General features: G+C 40.2%; 1 protein-coding gene across 2 annotated transcripts in view; it reads right to left on the reverse strand.

Moving 5' to 3' along the window:
• Positions 1-14,721: 14,721 nt before the first annotated feature.
• The window catches only part of nrsn1l (neurensin 1-like), a 64,452-nt gene continuing 62,502 nt past the window's right edge, over positions 14,722-16,671 (reverse strand). For both annotated transcript variants that reach the window (XM_080443263.1, XM_080443262.1), the window contains one exon: positions 14,722-16,278. In XM_080443263.1, the coding sequence (XP_080299389.1) occupies positions 15,877-16,278 (402 nt within the window). In that variant the 3' untranslated portion in view covers positions 14,722-15,876. The remainder of the gene's footprint in view (positions 16,279-16,671) is intronic.

Genomic DNA, 16,671 nt, shown 5'->3' on the forward strand with positions numbered 1-16,671 from the left:
TGTATATACTCACCAAAAACTATGGCCTTTTCTATACTTCTGAAGTTGTGTTGTTGCAATGTATTCTTCTAAGATGTAAAGTTGTATAGTTGACTTAACTTGAAATAATATTATCTCTTCTTTAAGAGTGATGTGACAAAATTGGATTTGATTGGATGTCCACACAGCTGTAACGACCATGGCAGTGGTGAACGATGGTGTTGGCATCACGTTCAGAGCTGTTTGATGATCAATAGATCGAAACCCATCTGAATTGACAGGACGTCACTTTCAACACGCACACTCACGTTCAATATGTTTGCAGAACTTTATCGCTAATCAGTGTGGATGCCAGGGGCATCACTTGGGTTTCTATTATGCATATTTACCCCAATTATGAAGAATACATGTGACACGTGTTATAGATACTGTATGCGTTTTCTTGTCTGCAAAACATACATTTATTTACCACTTTCAACGTAATTTGAGTTTCCAGAAGTTCGCATACTATTTCGGACATGGCATTATAGGCGAACATTTTTAAACATGCCCCCAGAAAAATTGCTAAAATGTTGGATCTACAAGCTCCCAATCCTGACGCATTAGGAGCTTGCAGATCCAATATTTTCGCTATTTTGGAAATGGGGCTTAAAGTAATACTAGGTAACGTTTTCAACAAAACTAAAGTTAAATTGTATATCTTTTGCGAGTGGCAAAAGTTTCACAACACCCACTCCGTGAATTTCACCCCCGGAAGCCTTTTATTTATATATTTTCTATTGAACGTGTACGGGGGGGACTTTCCCGGGAAAATGACGTTCCTGGCCAACGTCATGACGTCGTGGCCGACGTCCTCAGGAACTACCGCAACGGTTTCCTGTTTGGCCAGGAACTACCGCGCTATTAACAAAAAGGAACCTCACGCTGATTTTAAGATAATGTAGGATTAGAAGATCGAAAAAGAACAGAAAAAGAAAGCACAGCTCATGGTAACTAATGCTCCACTGGCTAAGAGAAACGATCCGTAGATAGTATAAAACAATTAAAAGATCGCTTTTTGAAACGCTTCCGGCTTCCGGTGAAAACGAATGGAATTCTGGGTAATCGAGGACTCCGGAAATTGTATGCAGTGACGGTAGTGACCAGCAGAGGTTGCTAAAAATCGTTAGTTGTGAATTTGCATTGTACAACTTTAAGTAGTAACTTAATTTTGCCACCCACTATTTTGTTTCTGAAATGACGCCTCTGAGTCTAATTATTCTGAGTTAGGCGTGGGTGTGGCTTAATCAGCCATCCCTACCCTATACTCAAACAGAGATGAAATGTCTGCATGGATCTATCTTTAGTATGAGGAGAACTATTTATGACCTAATACTGCTCACCACCTATAGGCTCTCAACAACCAAGATGCCCCCTACCTCTCTGACCTCCTTCACCTCCTGTTCCCACCAGGGTACTGTTCTGAAAGGTTCACTTCCTTCAAGGTCGTTTTGTTTTGGTTCCTGAGAACAAGCTGTGACAACTATTGGTATAAAACAATTATAAACCAAACCCCCCCACAGAATAATCATTTATTGTTGATTATTTCCATAATATATTACATAAGAGCTAATAAGCCATTCTCTCATACACCATGGTTCTCAATCTTTTTTGGGTCAGGGCCTGTAAATAACAGGCACCCCTGAATTACAGTGTTACTTCATAGCACCTTACATCTATGTCATATTACGGTACGTAAACATGTAAATCTTTCCCCCTAAGATACAGTATGTCACGAGGGAAACTTGAGAGAATATCCGTTTCCATTAGGACAGATTGAAAATAACTTTATACTTGACTTTTAACCACTTGATCCCTATTTTAATGAGAGCATTTTGTCAAAAATAGCAGATATATCTGTCTATCTACATTGTAAAAGAAAAAAAGTTTGAAAAATTTGACCAAACCTGCCTACCGATGATGTCTTTGGTACTGTATGTCATCTATAGTCATCTCTATAGACGACAGGGGCCTGGCCCTTGGGCTCAAATCACCATATGCACACTTGTTTTTCATGTTTGTTGCTCTCAAGGCTAAAGGTTAAAATATTTTTTGGTTGTAACAAGTTTTCTTTGTTAAAAAGTGAAAGCTCTATATTCTGATAGTAATCATTGCTTAGTTTATTATTATCTCTGCCAAGCTGAGGACTATGGGGGAGATTATATTCTCACCCCTGTCTGTCTGTCTGTCTGTCTGTCTGTCTGTCTGTCTGTCTGTCTGTCTGTCTGTTAGTCAGTGGTGTCAGTGGTGAAAATGCGCTCCACTGAACGCATGGAACTTTCCAGTTATATCATAGGACTCAGAGTAGGCCTGAGGAGCAAATGCGTGGGCCTTGTTAAACAAACCTATGCTATTTCACATAACAGCTAAGCAGGTTTTGTTGAGCTGATAGGAAAGCAGGAAGAGGTTTAATCTCTCATATCCTGTTAGCAGGGTTCCTACATTCCTCACCTGGTTGCTAGAGACGGACAGGTCCTCATTTTGTCTGCAGGGTCCTGTCAGTGTGTGTGTAGTAGCTGAATGTGTTAGTGTGTGAGCGTCCGTCCTGTGCCGCTAGCGTCAGTCCTTTTCACTTCCAACCATAATTACCACTGTCTGAGGGTAACCAACAGTGGCGGATCTCATTATGCCATGATATGGGTCGCGTCTGCACACGCACGCACGCACACACACACACACACACACTGCCTATTTACATATGAATGTATCCATCGTGACACACACACTGCCTGTCTCGTACACATCCCGCCCACCTACACACACACACACACACACACAACATTTACATATAAAAGCGTTAATGCATGACACACATTACACGGCACACGCGGCGCACACACACACACACACACACACACACACACACACACACACACACACACACACACACCACAGCCTATTCATACATGCAACTCACACATGCAGGCTACTCATAAATTTAGACACTTCCGTCAGAAGGCCCCTGCCAGCCGCGACAGGGATATGAACCCAATATAGCATCCCAGAGATAAGCCGGTGACTCTGGAAGCAGAACTAATATTATTTGCACGGTGCCGAACGTTTATCTGGCGCTGCCTGCAAAGTGATGGTTCGGTGTCACTTTTGTTTAATAATGATGTGCCAATAGTAATATGCCTGCTGGCTGGAAACCTATTACAGTTCAAAAGATTATCCAAATACAATCTAATTTGGAATATTGCATTTTGACAGCCTGTGACTGGAAGGATGTGGGACGGTAATGCGATATTTTTCTTTCCCTTTTTAAAAATTCCAATTAACATTTTTAATGCTCAACAAACCAATGGTGACTGCAAATATGCACAGAGGTGTTTGACTGTGCCAAATCCCGTGATAGGCTTCAAACAAAGGAGAGTGTGCGCGTGCGTGTAGGTGTGGGTGTGCTGTGCGCGGGGGGGGGGGGGGGGCAACTTTTGCGCAATGCAAACTTTTGAGGTGAGTGTCATGTTTTGTCTCTCCTGGCGTTAAAGTGACATTCTGAAAGAGTAGATAATGTCATTTTTTTCTCATTTTTTTCCCCGCTGGGCTTTTTTTTTTTGCTGGGTTCACAGTAGAATTGTCAGTGTTCATTTACCTCCGTAGAGTGTACAAATGGAACCAAATGGACCCATAGCATGCTACTCACGGGGACGTGTTCGCATCATGGTGGCCTTCCAGAAGGCTTCCTTGTAAGGGACTTTGGTCAGACTCAATCACTGTTTCTCTGCCTTTTCTAAGAACAGGGCGATGAACGGAAGTCATTAAAAGCGATTAATAATTAAGTATAAAAACAGCAAACTTTACTTATATTGCCCTGGTCTAAATCCACTCTAAATACATGAAGTGCTTTAACCCAAGGTATAAAAACTAAAAGAGATGCAAGTAGAAAAGCATGCGACCAAAGAAAGTATAGAAAGCATATAAGAACCCTTTACGGGTCCATTTGGTTCCATGTGTCCCCTTTTGGAGGTAAATATACACTGAGGATTTGACTGTGTTGCAGAAACATGGCCATGCGGTCACACCATACAAACTTGGATATCCTGATTTCACATTCATCACTCTTATCGGAGATGACAGAGAGTTGTCCTCCGTGTGTGTCACTGGGTAGGATAATCTCACACACCGCCTGGTTTAATATCACACAGATTTACAGCTATAGCCTGATAAATTGGTATTATGCAAATAGAAATCATCGAGGTACACTGTCACAACCTGCAAGTCCATAGTCCAAATAAAAAAAAGGACAGAGTTAGGCTACAATAGCAGAACTTTCCTGTATAAATCAAGAAATGTATTATATGGGGTGTGTGTGGGGGGGGCGGTTTGGTTTATATTATATTTGTACTGCATAAAAAAAACTACATGGTTCTTGCCCAAAACTGCATGAGATTGGCATAAATGTGGCATTTCTGTACAGGGGAGGCTTGTAGGTATCCATGTAACCCATTTCAATTCACTTATAATATCGAGGTGACAGCTCAAGGGACCATTTGGAAAATGGTGATTTTCCCTCGACAAAATGTTGTCTAACTTTGAATCATTAGGTATTTAGCCCCCTTCCCGACAAGGGAGCATGACAAGGTTGGTCCCATTGGAAACCTGAGGTTGTCTAGAATCAAAATGGTATCTCTATATTTGGGCTACGTCTAAATTTGAGTGTGCCACAGTCTCCGAAAGACTAGACTGGAGGAGCCAGCCCTATCAAAGGTCTTGAAGGGCGGATCCAAAGCCTTGCGCTCGGTACCAGCGCCGATTCCTATTGCTTCACCAATCTATGTTCCCGCCTCTAAGGACCTAAGAACCTAAAACACACAAACACAAAACAAAGGCACAGGCATGGAGCTCCTAGTTTACTGGGATGGGGTTCAATTCCCCACTGTGCCCTGCTCATTGTGTTGGCATTTATATTTGAACTCTCACATTGAATATAGTTTCATGTATTATACAGGAATCAGCCTTTAGTATGTATCACAATGTAGAGCTTTAACTTTTTAATCTTAAATTACTTCAATATGAATGTATATGAAGACACTGAATTCAGATGTATACTTATCAGCTCTGTGCATAATTGGTTATTTGAAAGGTGTTATAATATTTGGTTAGAGGTAGGGTAAGTGATTTACTTTGGTTAAAATACGTTTTAAATAGCTCTATATTCTGATAGTACTCATTGCCATAGAGTGTTCAGTAAAAGGAGTCTCCTATGTCTCTCCAGCTCTTTATTAAACAGAAACTGCATTTTCAGTGCTCTCTCCTGATTGGCTTAAATGTTCTCACCTACCTGAAAATGTACTATATTCTGTTTACTCAAGAGCTGGAGAGACCCCTGTGACAGAACAAACACTCTGTAGCAATGATTACTATCAGAATACAGTACTTTAACCGTTTAAAAAAAAAACACCCTTAAGTTAAAGCTCTATATTGTGAATTTCTGATCTTATCATTGCTATGGTCATCTATACCCATATGAGTCATAGGACTACTGGAAGTTTTAGAGGTATCGTAGCATGTTGTTCCCACCGGAGGGCGCAATACCCTTTCTCTATATATTCAGAAACTGCATCCTGTGCTGTAATTTTCACTTCCTTCCGGGTGGTTTTGTTTTGGTTGCTGAGACCAAGCTGTGAAGAACTACTGGTATGAAAAACACACAGAATAATCATGTATTGTAGAATATTTCACACACATAAACACATAAGAGCCATTCTCTTATTGGAGTCCTACTGTGATCCTGAAGCAAAGAGAATTCAGTCAAGTTTAGTGTTGTTGTGAAACCACTTGGCCCAAAGCCTGTTGCTAATGCTAACCATGTCATAACATACTTTGTTTGCTTGTTTGAGTCCAGATACTTGATCAAAACCAACCAGGGGTTGTGAGAATGTTGTGTTAATGTTTTAAAGGTACTTTAGTGCAACACTGTATCGTTGTAGTGCTGTTTATGAAGAAGTGTAATGCTAACTATGCTAGCTACAGTAGCTGCTAGGGGGTCATCCCTATGTTCCCCGGGTTCTATGTTCCCCACTAAGGTTAGGGTTAGGTTTAGGTTAGGTCCTATATTCCCCCCCTCTCCCTAGGAAAGCGGGGAACATAGGTACGGTCCCGCTGCTAGCCTTGGTTAGTGAGGCAGCAGCATGGTGATTATTTTTGGCTGAAATAAGACATTAAAAACATACAGAGGAAGGTTGAAAAATGCTGAAATGGTCCATTAAGTATGCTTTACTGCAGTAGTTCTCAACCTTTTTATACAAAGACCTTTTTATACAAAGAAAACAATTTGGGGACCCCAAACTTGATTATAATTATGCCATTATCAGTGATAATATATATAATATTCGAAAATATGTTGGGAGCTTGTAGAGTGGCTATTTCGAAAACATTTCTTTCTAAAGAAACCAAAGTTGAGAACAGCTACTTTACAAAAAACAAAAAAGCGTATTCATTTAGTTATTTATTAAAGATTAAAATCTTTACACTATGGTGGAGGTGGAGGAAGTTCCCTAAGAGAATTATCTGGCCATCTATTTGCCCTGAAAGTCCAGGTGCATAATGCAGCCACTTCTGCAGTGCATCCCTGTATAGCAATTGAGTCAACTTGCGGTCAAATTGACGAGCAGTCGCTGGAATTAAGTTATAATGATAAAGAAAGCTGCAGTGAGCATGTTCCATTCCATAGTGATATAAATGTCCAGTGTCCTTTTTAGCATTCACCCATTTTCAACCCCATATTCATATACTTGATCAACAGTAGTGCTCGTAAAAAAAAATGCCACCATTTATGTCTCCTGTGTGTCTCAGAGGAGGGCAGTGGACAGTTCAGAAACATTCCTACCAGTGACATCACATCAATGGTCATCATTTTCAATGTCCATTGGCTTGAAATGTCACTGGTAGGCAGGTTTCTGAACTAAGGTTTCTAAAGTGTACAGTGTGTACTGTCAAATGTACAGAGTATTAGCAAATGTTTTAAGTACAAATTTAAAGGTTTAATGACGTTCACTTTTACACCACATTCAAAGTCTTTGTCCTGGTCTTTCAAAAGTGTACAAAATGTTTTAAGTGAAAATTCCATTCCAGTGATCCATGGCAGGTGTTTTTCTCTCACATTTCTAAAGCCTTTTCAACTGCAATGAAAAAATAAATCTTTGCCTGCGGGTGTCGCTGGTGAGGGATTTTGCCTGTCAATCATCGCCTCTGCTCCGCCCCCCTCAAAGGAAAGGATAGGGGAGGGGAGGGGCGAGGAGGAGAGTGGGCGGGATTAATCGACTGTGACCTCACTGTCGAAGGGCCAAGCTCAGATTACTTTTCAGCCTAATTATTCAGAAAACCCCAGATCACAGAAAATCCACTGAATGTTCTAAGTTCAGGTTTTTTGGGTGTAATTGAGGTCATAAACCCCCAAATAAAACATTGAAAATAAAAAAAGTGAAAATGAATGTCATGATACCTTTAATGAATTTTAAGACCTTTTTATAAACTATTTCTTGTGGGTTGAGAGCCCCGCCAGGTATGCTGCGGTGCTGCGGTGACTGACGGTCTGACGGGGACTGACGGACTTGCGAGGACTGGGGGACTGATGGACTGACAGGTACTGACGGGGACTGATAGACATACATACTTTATAGTACACCTTTAACCTGTAAATGCAATCAGCAGGACACCACAGGGAATTTAACCCCAGCCTAGTAAAACCAGGAGTGCCATACCTGTGTCTTTTGCTTCTTGACTTATTTAAAGGTTGAAGAAATCACATTGTTTCCTCTGTTGCTTACCTGTCATCATGGTGCTTCCTATGCACTAAGATGTTATAGTAGGCACCCCAAAAACACATCTCTGTAACCTGTTTTTTTAGGACCCTAAAGGTGTAGTTATGATTTCTTCTCGTTGCCGTTGTCAACTAATGTCCCATCGGGTTTATTTTTTAACCCTTTCTGACACCTACCCACAACCCAAACCATAACATGGAGATAACAGAAAATACCATAACTCTTGAAGTAAACAACATACAGCGACAAATGAACACATTTTTCTATATAATTTTGACCAAAGGAATTCATTAAAGTGGTTATTTTAATGATTCAAGCACACCTTGACTCTATTTCAGGACATAAACAGCCAAAAACTAGCAGAAAATGTTCAAATCACAATTATCACATCTATATTTCTCTTTGTACTAAACTTTTAAGGTGTATTTACCATATGTCTTTTAGGACCCTAAAGGTGTCTAGTTACGTTTTAATCTTGTTGCCCTGGTCAAATAATGTCCCATGGGGTTTATTTTAACCCTTTGTTACACCTATTCCCAACCCGAACCATACACTGGAGACAATAGTAAACACCATAACTCTTGAAGTAAACAACATACAGAAACACATTTCTATATATAATTTTGACCAAAGGAATTCATTAAAGTGGTTATTATTAAGATTCAAGCAGGTCTTGACTCTATTTCAGGACAGAAATGGCAAAATGTCCACAGGAGTGGCGTTTTCATATCTGAACCAGACAACGTACAAAGACAAATAAACCCACTTTTTCATAGAATGTTTACACAAGGAATCTAATGGAAAGGTCACTGACATGGTACAACCACTCTTTATTGGTGAAAAACACACAAATATCACATTCTGGTTTACATTTAGGCATATAACTTTCTTAAATAATCAAAACATAATTTTGTATATGCGATTATTGTAATAGTTAAATGCAGATATCATCATTATTGTATATATGCGATAGTTATCATAAATATCTTCTATTATAATCATCATCTCCACCCTTCCTCTAGCTCCGCCCCTTCCTCTCTCTAGCTCCGCCCTTCTAGCTCCGCCCCTTCCTCTAGCTCCGCCCCTTCCTCCCCTTAGCTCCGCCCCTTCCTCTCTCTAGCTCCGCCCCTTCCTCCCCTTAGCTCCGCCCTTCTAGCTCCGCCCCTTCCTCCCCTTAGCTCCGCCCTTCTAGCTCCACCCCTTCCTCTCTCTAACTCCACCCCTTCCTCCCCTATTCTCTCGCTCGCTCGTCGGCCAATCTTTTCAGTAATATTTCAGCTGTCCATTTTGATTTTTTCTATAACCCCTCCGCTTTATTGTCTGGAAACCACGGGGAGGAGACGGCCCTCCCAGTGCCCACTGCTCGCGCATCGATGGGTTATATTTCAGTACCTGACACGAGGTTTGAACCAAGTACAATGTACAAGGTGTCCTGCCACTAGCCTCTGACTAGTCCGCTGTGCCATTGGTACCGGCCAATCCTTAATGCTTTCCGGGCGGCTTTAGACTAGTTCTTCTGGTACTCAGTCTTTAAAGGAAGGTTTCGCGGTAAAGAGTGAGCAGGGCTTGAACCCACAATCTCTGGAACATGTTGACAGTGTTGGCAGTGACTCAACCCACTGCGCTACCAGCTGCCTTGCCAAGTTAAGGTCTTTATTCCTGATTGAGGAACAACACACAACAATACCAAAAAAAAAAAGAAGATCTTTACAGCATATTATTTTGTCTATGGTTTGTTCTGCTGTTGCTTGTCTAGATGTTTGAATGTTTAATGAACCCCAATGGCTTTTCTGTCATTATCTGATTGGCCTTCAATCCTTAGCATGGCACAGTGGCCCACTGGATTAAAAGCCTGCCTGAGAAACAGAAGGTTGTGAGTTTGATTCTTAACCCTGACATTGTGTGAAAATAAAGACATTTGGAATACATATATGTATTCTTTTAAAGTTTTAAATATACATATTTTTCATGGGGGGCCCTGACACTACATCTTTTCACATTGAGGTCCACTGCCATATACATGTCAATTTGGGGGGTCCTTGACAAAAAAATGTTTTAGAACCACAGATTGGAGTACAGCTGTAGGTGAATGGTTAGTGTGACTGCCTAGAGAGCCGAAGGCTACAGGTTCAAAGCTCGGCCACTGCAGCCGGCATCAGTCCATCTCTTCCCTACAAGACCAAAGCAATGATTAGATCAGATATCCAGAATATAGAGCTTTAATTTAAGAAGGGGGTGTGATTTAACCAAACATGATTATTTAATACCTTTCAAATAACCCATTATGCACAGAGCTGAGAAGTATACATCTGGACAGTGTCTTCATATACATTCACGTTGAAGTAATCTTTAAAGATACCTTTTTTTTTTTAGGTAAGTTAAAAAGTTAAAGCTTTACATTGTGATACATACTAAAGGCTGATGCCTGTATAATACATGAAATAATTCAATGTGAGAGTTCAAATATAAATGCCAACACAATGAGCAGGGCACAGTGGGGAATTGAACCCCATCCCAGTAAACCAGGAGCTCCATGCCTGTGCCTTCGATTTGTGTTTTTTTAGTTGTTTTTTTCCCGCAAATGACGCAATGCAAAACCCCTAGCAAAAAGGGGGGGAAAATGGTTCCTACATTGAACACCAATCTTCACTGCAGAGAAGCAGCTCTTCACTGAGCAAGCAGCATATCCTACCTTATGTCTTCTTCACGTGACTTTTCTTCTTTGACTTTATATCCTGAAATTACAAAGAAAAAAGTGTTCAGTTATTCATGGTCACATATAGGAAAACATTTATGGGCCCTTTTGGATGTAGCTTTGTCAGCCCCACCCACACTTCTAATTACCCCCCAAATGTAACCAAATGGACCCATACCGGTCTAACTCTGAGTGTACACATTAGTAACCAGAGTTAGACCGGTAAGGGTCCATTTGGTTACAATTTGTACACTCTCAAATAGACCCTTGTATTGGTGCACTGGTCTAAAAGGAACCAAATGGACCCGACCCTAACAGGTCCATTTGGTTCCAGTTGATGTTAAAGTTTAAGAACCATTGGTTTAAATGACACTATGAGCCATTGGAACAGAGCGTAGATTGAAAGAGTTTCCTTCACTGTGTTATAAAATATAATGCATAATTTTGCCCATTTCAATGTCATTGAATGCCCCCCCCCCCACACACACACACACACACACACACACACAAACACGTATGACTACACAATGCCACTTTTCATATATTCTGCCATTTTTAACCTTGAGCTCAAAGCCGAAAAATAGCAGATCCACAAGCTCACAACAAGCTTACAGATCTAAGTGTAAATCCTGCTGTTTAACCCTTACACCTAACTTTTAAAAGTCTGATCCTAATCCTAACAGGAATGTTTACAGGGGGAAAATGAAGTCTGGTCACTTCCGGTAGCATATCAGCAGCAGCTCAACAACATAAACAGCGCCCCCTGCCTGGAGACAGGGAGGTTCTAAACTTAAAGAAAAAGGAGGAACTATGCCCACTAGAGGCAGTAAAGCCAAATAAGGAAGTACCATGCATGTTGTGCTTGACATCATGAAGTGAACACAGCAAATGTCTTGGACAAAGACAGCTGCTTTTCTATGTATGTTAAACTTACATGGCCATGAACCTATCACTGATCTGCAGCTACTCAGTCAGGGGTATATATAAACTGAATGTTTGATGATTAACGACATTTTTATGTTTTTTTTTTTTACATTAGATGACATAGTCTAGCATGGCATTTTTTAAATGTTTTTTTCTTTGGACGACATAGTGTAGCGTGGCATTTTCTAATGGTTTTTTACATTAGATGCACATGTCAGGCATTTCTTTGTATATTTAAGTTATTTGTTATATCTGCCCTGTGCAATTTTTGCAGAAGTGTATTTTGTATCCATATGTTCCAAAGTTCAATGCCAAAAAGTCAAATCGTTAATCGCAATTACTTGTGTGACAATTAATCGTCAAGTAAAATTTGATGACAGCCCTAAAAACAATACAATGCAATCAATCCACTGTTCTTTCGGGCATGTGCAGTGTGCATGTGAAGCTGCTGCACAGTAGCCGATCGATAACTGACCTCCTAACAAGTGAGCCACCAGGAGAAGAGGAGGGGTGACTCATACTCGCAGCTGTGAGTCACCACACCAAAGAAACGCCATGTACCCAAGCAAATCTAAGTACATCTCTGCATCAGATACACACGTACTGACACACATCTCACAGGAAAATCCACACATTGTGTATGCATAGCGGCCCCAGCTCCAGAGCTAAATTGAACTGGGGCATTAAAAAAGGAACTGATTACGATAGGCTACAGGACCATAGCCAATGGCCAAACCTAGGCCAACATTAACCTATGTTTCCGTAAATAAATAGCTAACCGATCCAAATGGCAGCACCTGAAAAATGTAACATTATAGGCCTACTATAGATTTAATGGTATCCTATGCTTCTTGCAGCACCCTTTGATCCACCGTTCTTCACAGACGATCGTGGCATCAGGAATCTGCTAAACTACATTTCTGCCTAATAAGATTTTCTGTTATTCTGCAATTTCTTCAAAATGTTGTGAGTTTTGTCCAAAACTCACACAAATTGCCACACATCTCTGGAGTCTGGAGTCATCTCATCTATCGTAAAGATTTTTGATATTCCATACGGATTGATTATAATTGACTTCCAAAAGGCCCTATATTTTACAAATAATTAATCATATTTAAGGACCACTAATCAATGCAAAGCCGAAAGCTATTTTACTTAATGTTTACACGTGGTGTGGTGGAGCCACAACCCTTGTTTGATTGATTTGATTTCATATTTAACTCCCTTTTCAAAAGGAATATTCTCTGTCACTCCCCATGCATGTGGGATGCACGGCATGTGTGTCCCTGTGCACATGCTGGGACAGATGTGATGCACAGCTGAGGTGGACCCGATTAGCTCCATAGCACCATAGTGGGAAAAAAAAAACATATGCTTCCATGCAGGACACAATAAAGATCTTCCCACACTACGGAAAAGCCTTACTCATACACTAAGCTGGCAGTGTATGAGCTCTTAACACACTGCCAAGCCTTTCATGGTTAAATGCTGAAGTGTTTTGAAGGTGAACAACACTTCAGGATACTAGGTGACATTTGTTGACTCTGAAGGTGTTGTAGTCCAGTGGGGCGTCACCAGTGGTGTAAAGTAACTAAGTATATTTACTCAAGTACTGTACTTAAGTAAACTTTTGAGGTACTTTTACTTTACTGGAGTATTTCCAATTGTCTATACTTTTACTTCTACTCCACTACATCTCAGAGGCAAATATTGTACTTTTACTCCACAACAATTATTTGAAAACTTTAGTTACCATTTACTTTTCAGATATAAATTATTATATTATGAAACACACATTAACCACTCCCGCCCTATTTTATACATAGGCTATTTGAAAATAGCCGATCTACAAGCTCACAACGCGTCGCATCGCGACGCGTTGTGAGCTGGTAGATCTGCTATTTTCAAACATTTTAGTCATTTTACTTTTGGTACTTTAAGTACATTTTCATACCAATACTTTTGTAATTTTACTCAAGTAAATTTTGAATTCTGACTTTTACAAAGTATTTCTACATTGCAGTATTGGTACTTTTACTTAAGTAAAGAATTTGAGTACTTTTTCCACCACTGGGCGTAGCTCAGGAGGTATAGTGGCCGCTAGGGAATCTGAAGATTCCCGCTTTGATCCACGGCTCCTCCTGGGTTAGTGTCAAAAGTGTCCTTGAGCAAGACACTGATGTCAAATTTGACCCAGTGACTCAAAGCTTTAGGGTGGGGGGGGGGTTCATGGAATTATATAAAGCATCTAAATAATCAAATGGTGTACAAATTGTCTTTACACAATTGTTTATCCGGGTACTGTAGATGACATGGTACATCACAGCCAATTAAGCCCGTGGCCAGTTTCCACTCATAATGGACAAGATCTTTAAAATGTAAATCATTTGCGTAAAAAAACGAGACATGCTTTGTAGCCTAAAGATGGTTTAGTATTGTTGTTAAAATAGATTGAAAATGTCCACATAAATGAGCAGCACTAAAAGTTAAGTATGCAGATCTAAAGTTTATTTGGACATTAAGACTCACTCCTGTGAAATTCACATTTTGTTCAATTAATCTCAACTAGTAGCACAATGAAATGGCAGCATAATAGCCAAGAGTCGGTGTGCATGATTGGGCGATAAAAGCAGTTTCCTTTCTATTTTCAGTTTTTTCTTGTTATTCAAAAGAATAAATTAAGAATTTATTTAAAGGGCTCGGTTTCGACCCTGTGAGTCAAAATAATGTATCACAACCAGATTACCCTAATTAAACAGGCAACAAATTTCACTCACCTCAGTGCATTTGGTAAACTATTAAAAAAAAACAAGCTGATTGGCTTGGAAATAGAAATAGAAAATTGAATGACCAATCAGAAATGAGGCTGTTTGTTCCAAGTTGAAAATAGAGCACTTGAGGCCAACTGTTGCCTAGAGACACAAAGTACAGGCAATTACAAAGCCAGATTCTGCTGAAAAGATAACAGGTGATATTTTCATTGCAGCAGGTACACATTTGTGTGTGGGTGGATGTGGGCAGCTGTGTGATTATGTGCGTGGGCAGATAGTCATGCAAATGTGAGTTTGGGTGTATGTTGTACAAGTGTCTGTATTTGGTCGATACAAGTATTTATCGGATCCAGTCTTATTCATTTTTCTATGTTTAATGTCTTCTGCATGTTAGTACATCACTCGGATATACATCTAGAAATGTTAATAGAAATACACAGGTTTATGTAAATTAGTTTACCTGATATCACTAACGATATGATACACTTATTGTTTTTTTTCGACTGATTGAATACTTTATTAACAGTTTGCAAATAGTACAGTGGTACGATTATACAATGGTGCTAAAAGGATAACACAAAAAGCCCTCAGGGCTTATTTCCATTGTGGTCCTGTGTATTCAATTCATAGAGACATTTAAAGACATACAATAATATACAAGACATCATCAACACTAGTAGCAATAAAACATATAATACTGTACAGTATATATATGTGTGGTCAAACTGATAGCTTTGATACGACATGTAAAAAACATGTTTAAAAAAACATGGAGACCAAAACAGACCAAAACAATAATCATGAGAATTAAAATAAATACACAATAAAAACAGAATTTCCCTCTAAAAATGACTTTCTTCAATCTCTGCATAAGTGTTATTACATGATATTACTGGTCTCTCTTTAAAACAGAAGACACGTGCACTTCACAAAGAGTCTATGCAATGGTCTCTTAACTCTCTCAGTGCCACGCCCCGAGATATCCCGAGTTTTTCCCGAGTACCCTCAGTGCCAGCACGAGAAATCCCGAGTTTTTACTTTTGACTGTGGTCGCGCTATGCTGTTTATTTTTCATGATCACTTTCGCTTCCTGACTCCTTCAGACTCATTGGGTTGCGGTTTCATGACGCAGATTCCGTTTCCGGTTCTCATTTTTTTTCCCGCGATCATTTTCGGCCAGAATAGGGAAAGTCACGGTTTTTCACACGGTATAAAAAACAAACGGAGAGGTCCACGTCTACTCTCTTTGGTCTGGGTGACGATCAGTCATCGTAGTCGTGTATCACATCGTAATTTAGCCCGATCAACGATTGTCAAAAATGTCAACATCCGGTTATGACCGGATATGACGTGAGCCTGTTTGGGAGGGGGCGAGTGAGCCAGCGAGATCATCAATGTGTCGATTTGTTGCTCTCTACTGGTAGAACTGTATTATGGGTTTAAAAACCCAATCAGATCATTTATTTGAATGAAAAATTACAAAATTAAAAAAAACGCAAATTGCTGGCACTGGGGGAGTACTTTATGAAAATACTCTTGGCAGTGAAAGAGTTAACATATAATTTATATATCAAACATCCATTTCTAACTGATATGTACATGATCTATTCCAGACTCTGGTCAGAGCCCCTAGAAGAGAACAAACCGTACACCGTGTAGCTCGTTAGGGTCAGTGTTAGCAACCATTGCTTGGCGGGGGACACTTTCATGAACTGGGCTGGATGTTCTCCACCTTGGACAGTGTAATAGGTACCTTCCCTTCCTCTGCATTGGGCGCCATGGTGACGGCCTCCCCTGCACCCTTAAGAGCTCCTACCACTGTCCCCCACTCCCTTATCCCCTTCACCTCCTCTTCTGGGTGGGGCAGCTTCTCTTTGACTTTAGCCCAGAGGAGGACCCCTACAACTGCCAACACCGAGCCCAGGCAGGAGAGACCAAATCCGGCAGCGACACTGACATGCAGCCCCCTGTTGAAGCTAATGGCCTGTCTGTCAACGAAAAGCAGGTCGCCCTCTCCAAAGGATTCAATCCTCGGAGGAGTGGAATAGCCAACTGACAGGCTGGCGATGCCTGCAGTCAGGATCAGGAGACCCAAGGCAAGGGACACCTGGAACAGAGAGGAGGGGTATGACCAATGAAAGACAAGGTGCTCTATAGATACTATTACTACTACTACTACTACTGTGTTTTCATCTCCTGGTGAAAACAGTAGAAGTGTGTTTGTGTTTCTTGGTCTAAAAACAGTAGAAGTATGTTTACATTTTCTGGTCTAAACAGAAAAGTGTTTTCATTTCCTGATGTAAACAGTAAAGTGTTTTCATTTCCTGATGTAAACAGTAAAGTGTTTTCATTTCCTAGTCTAAAAAGTAAAGTTTTTCATTTCCTGATGTAAACAGTAAAGTGTTTTCATTTTCTGGTGTAAACAGTAAAGTGTTTTCATTTCCTGATGTAAACAGTAAAGTGTTTTCATTTCCTGATGTAAACAGTAAAGTGTTTTCAT

Source organism: Gymnoscopelus braueri, assembly GCF_963280865.1.
Source record: "Gymnoscopelus braueri genome assembly, chromosome: 11".
NCBI classification, from domain to species: domain Eukaryota; kingdom Metazoa; phylum Chordata; class Actinopteri; order Myctophiformes; family Myctophidae; genus Gymnoscopelus; species Gymnoscopelus braueri.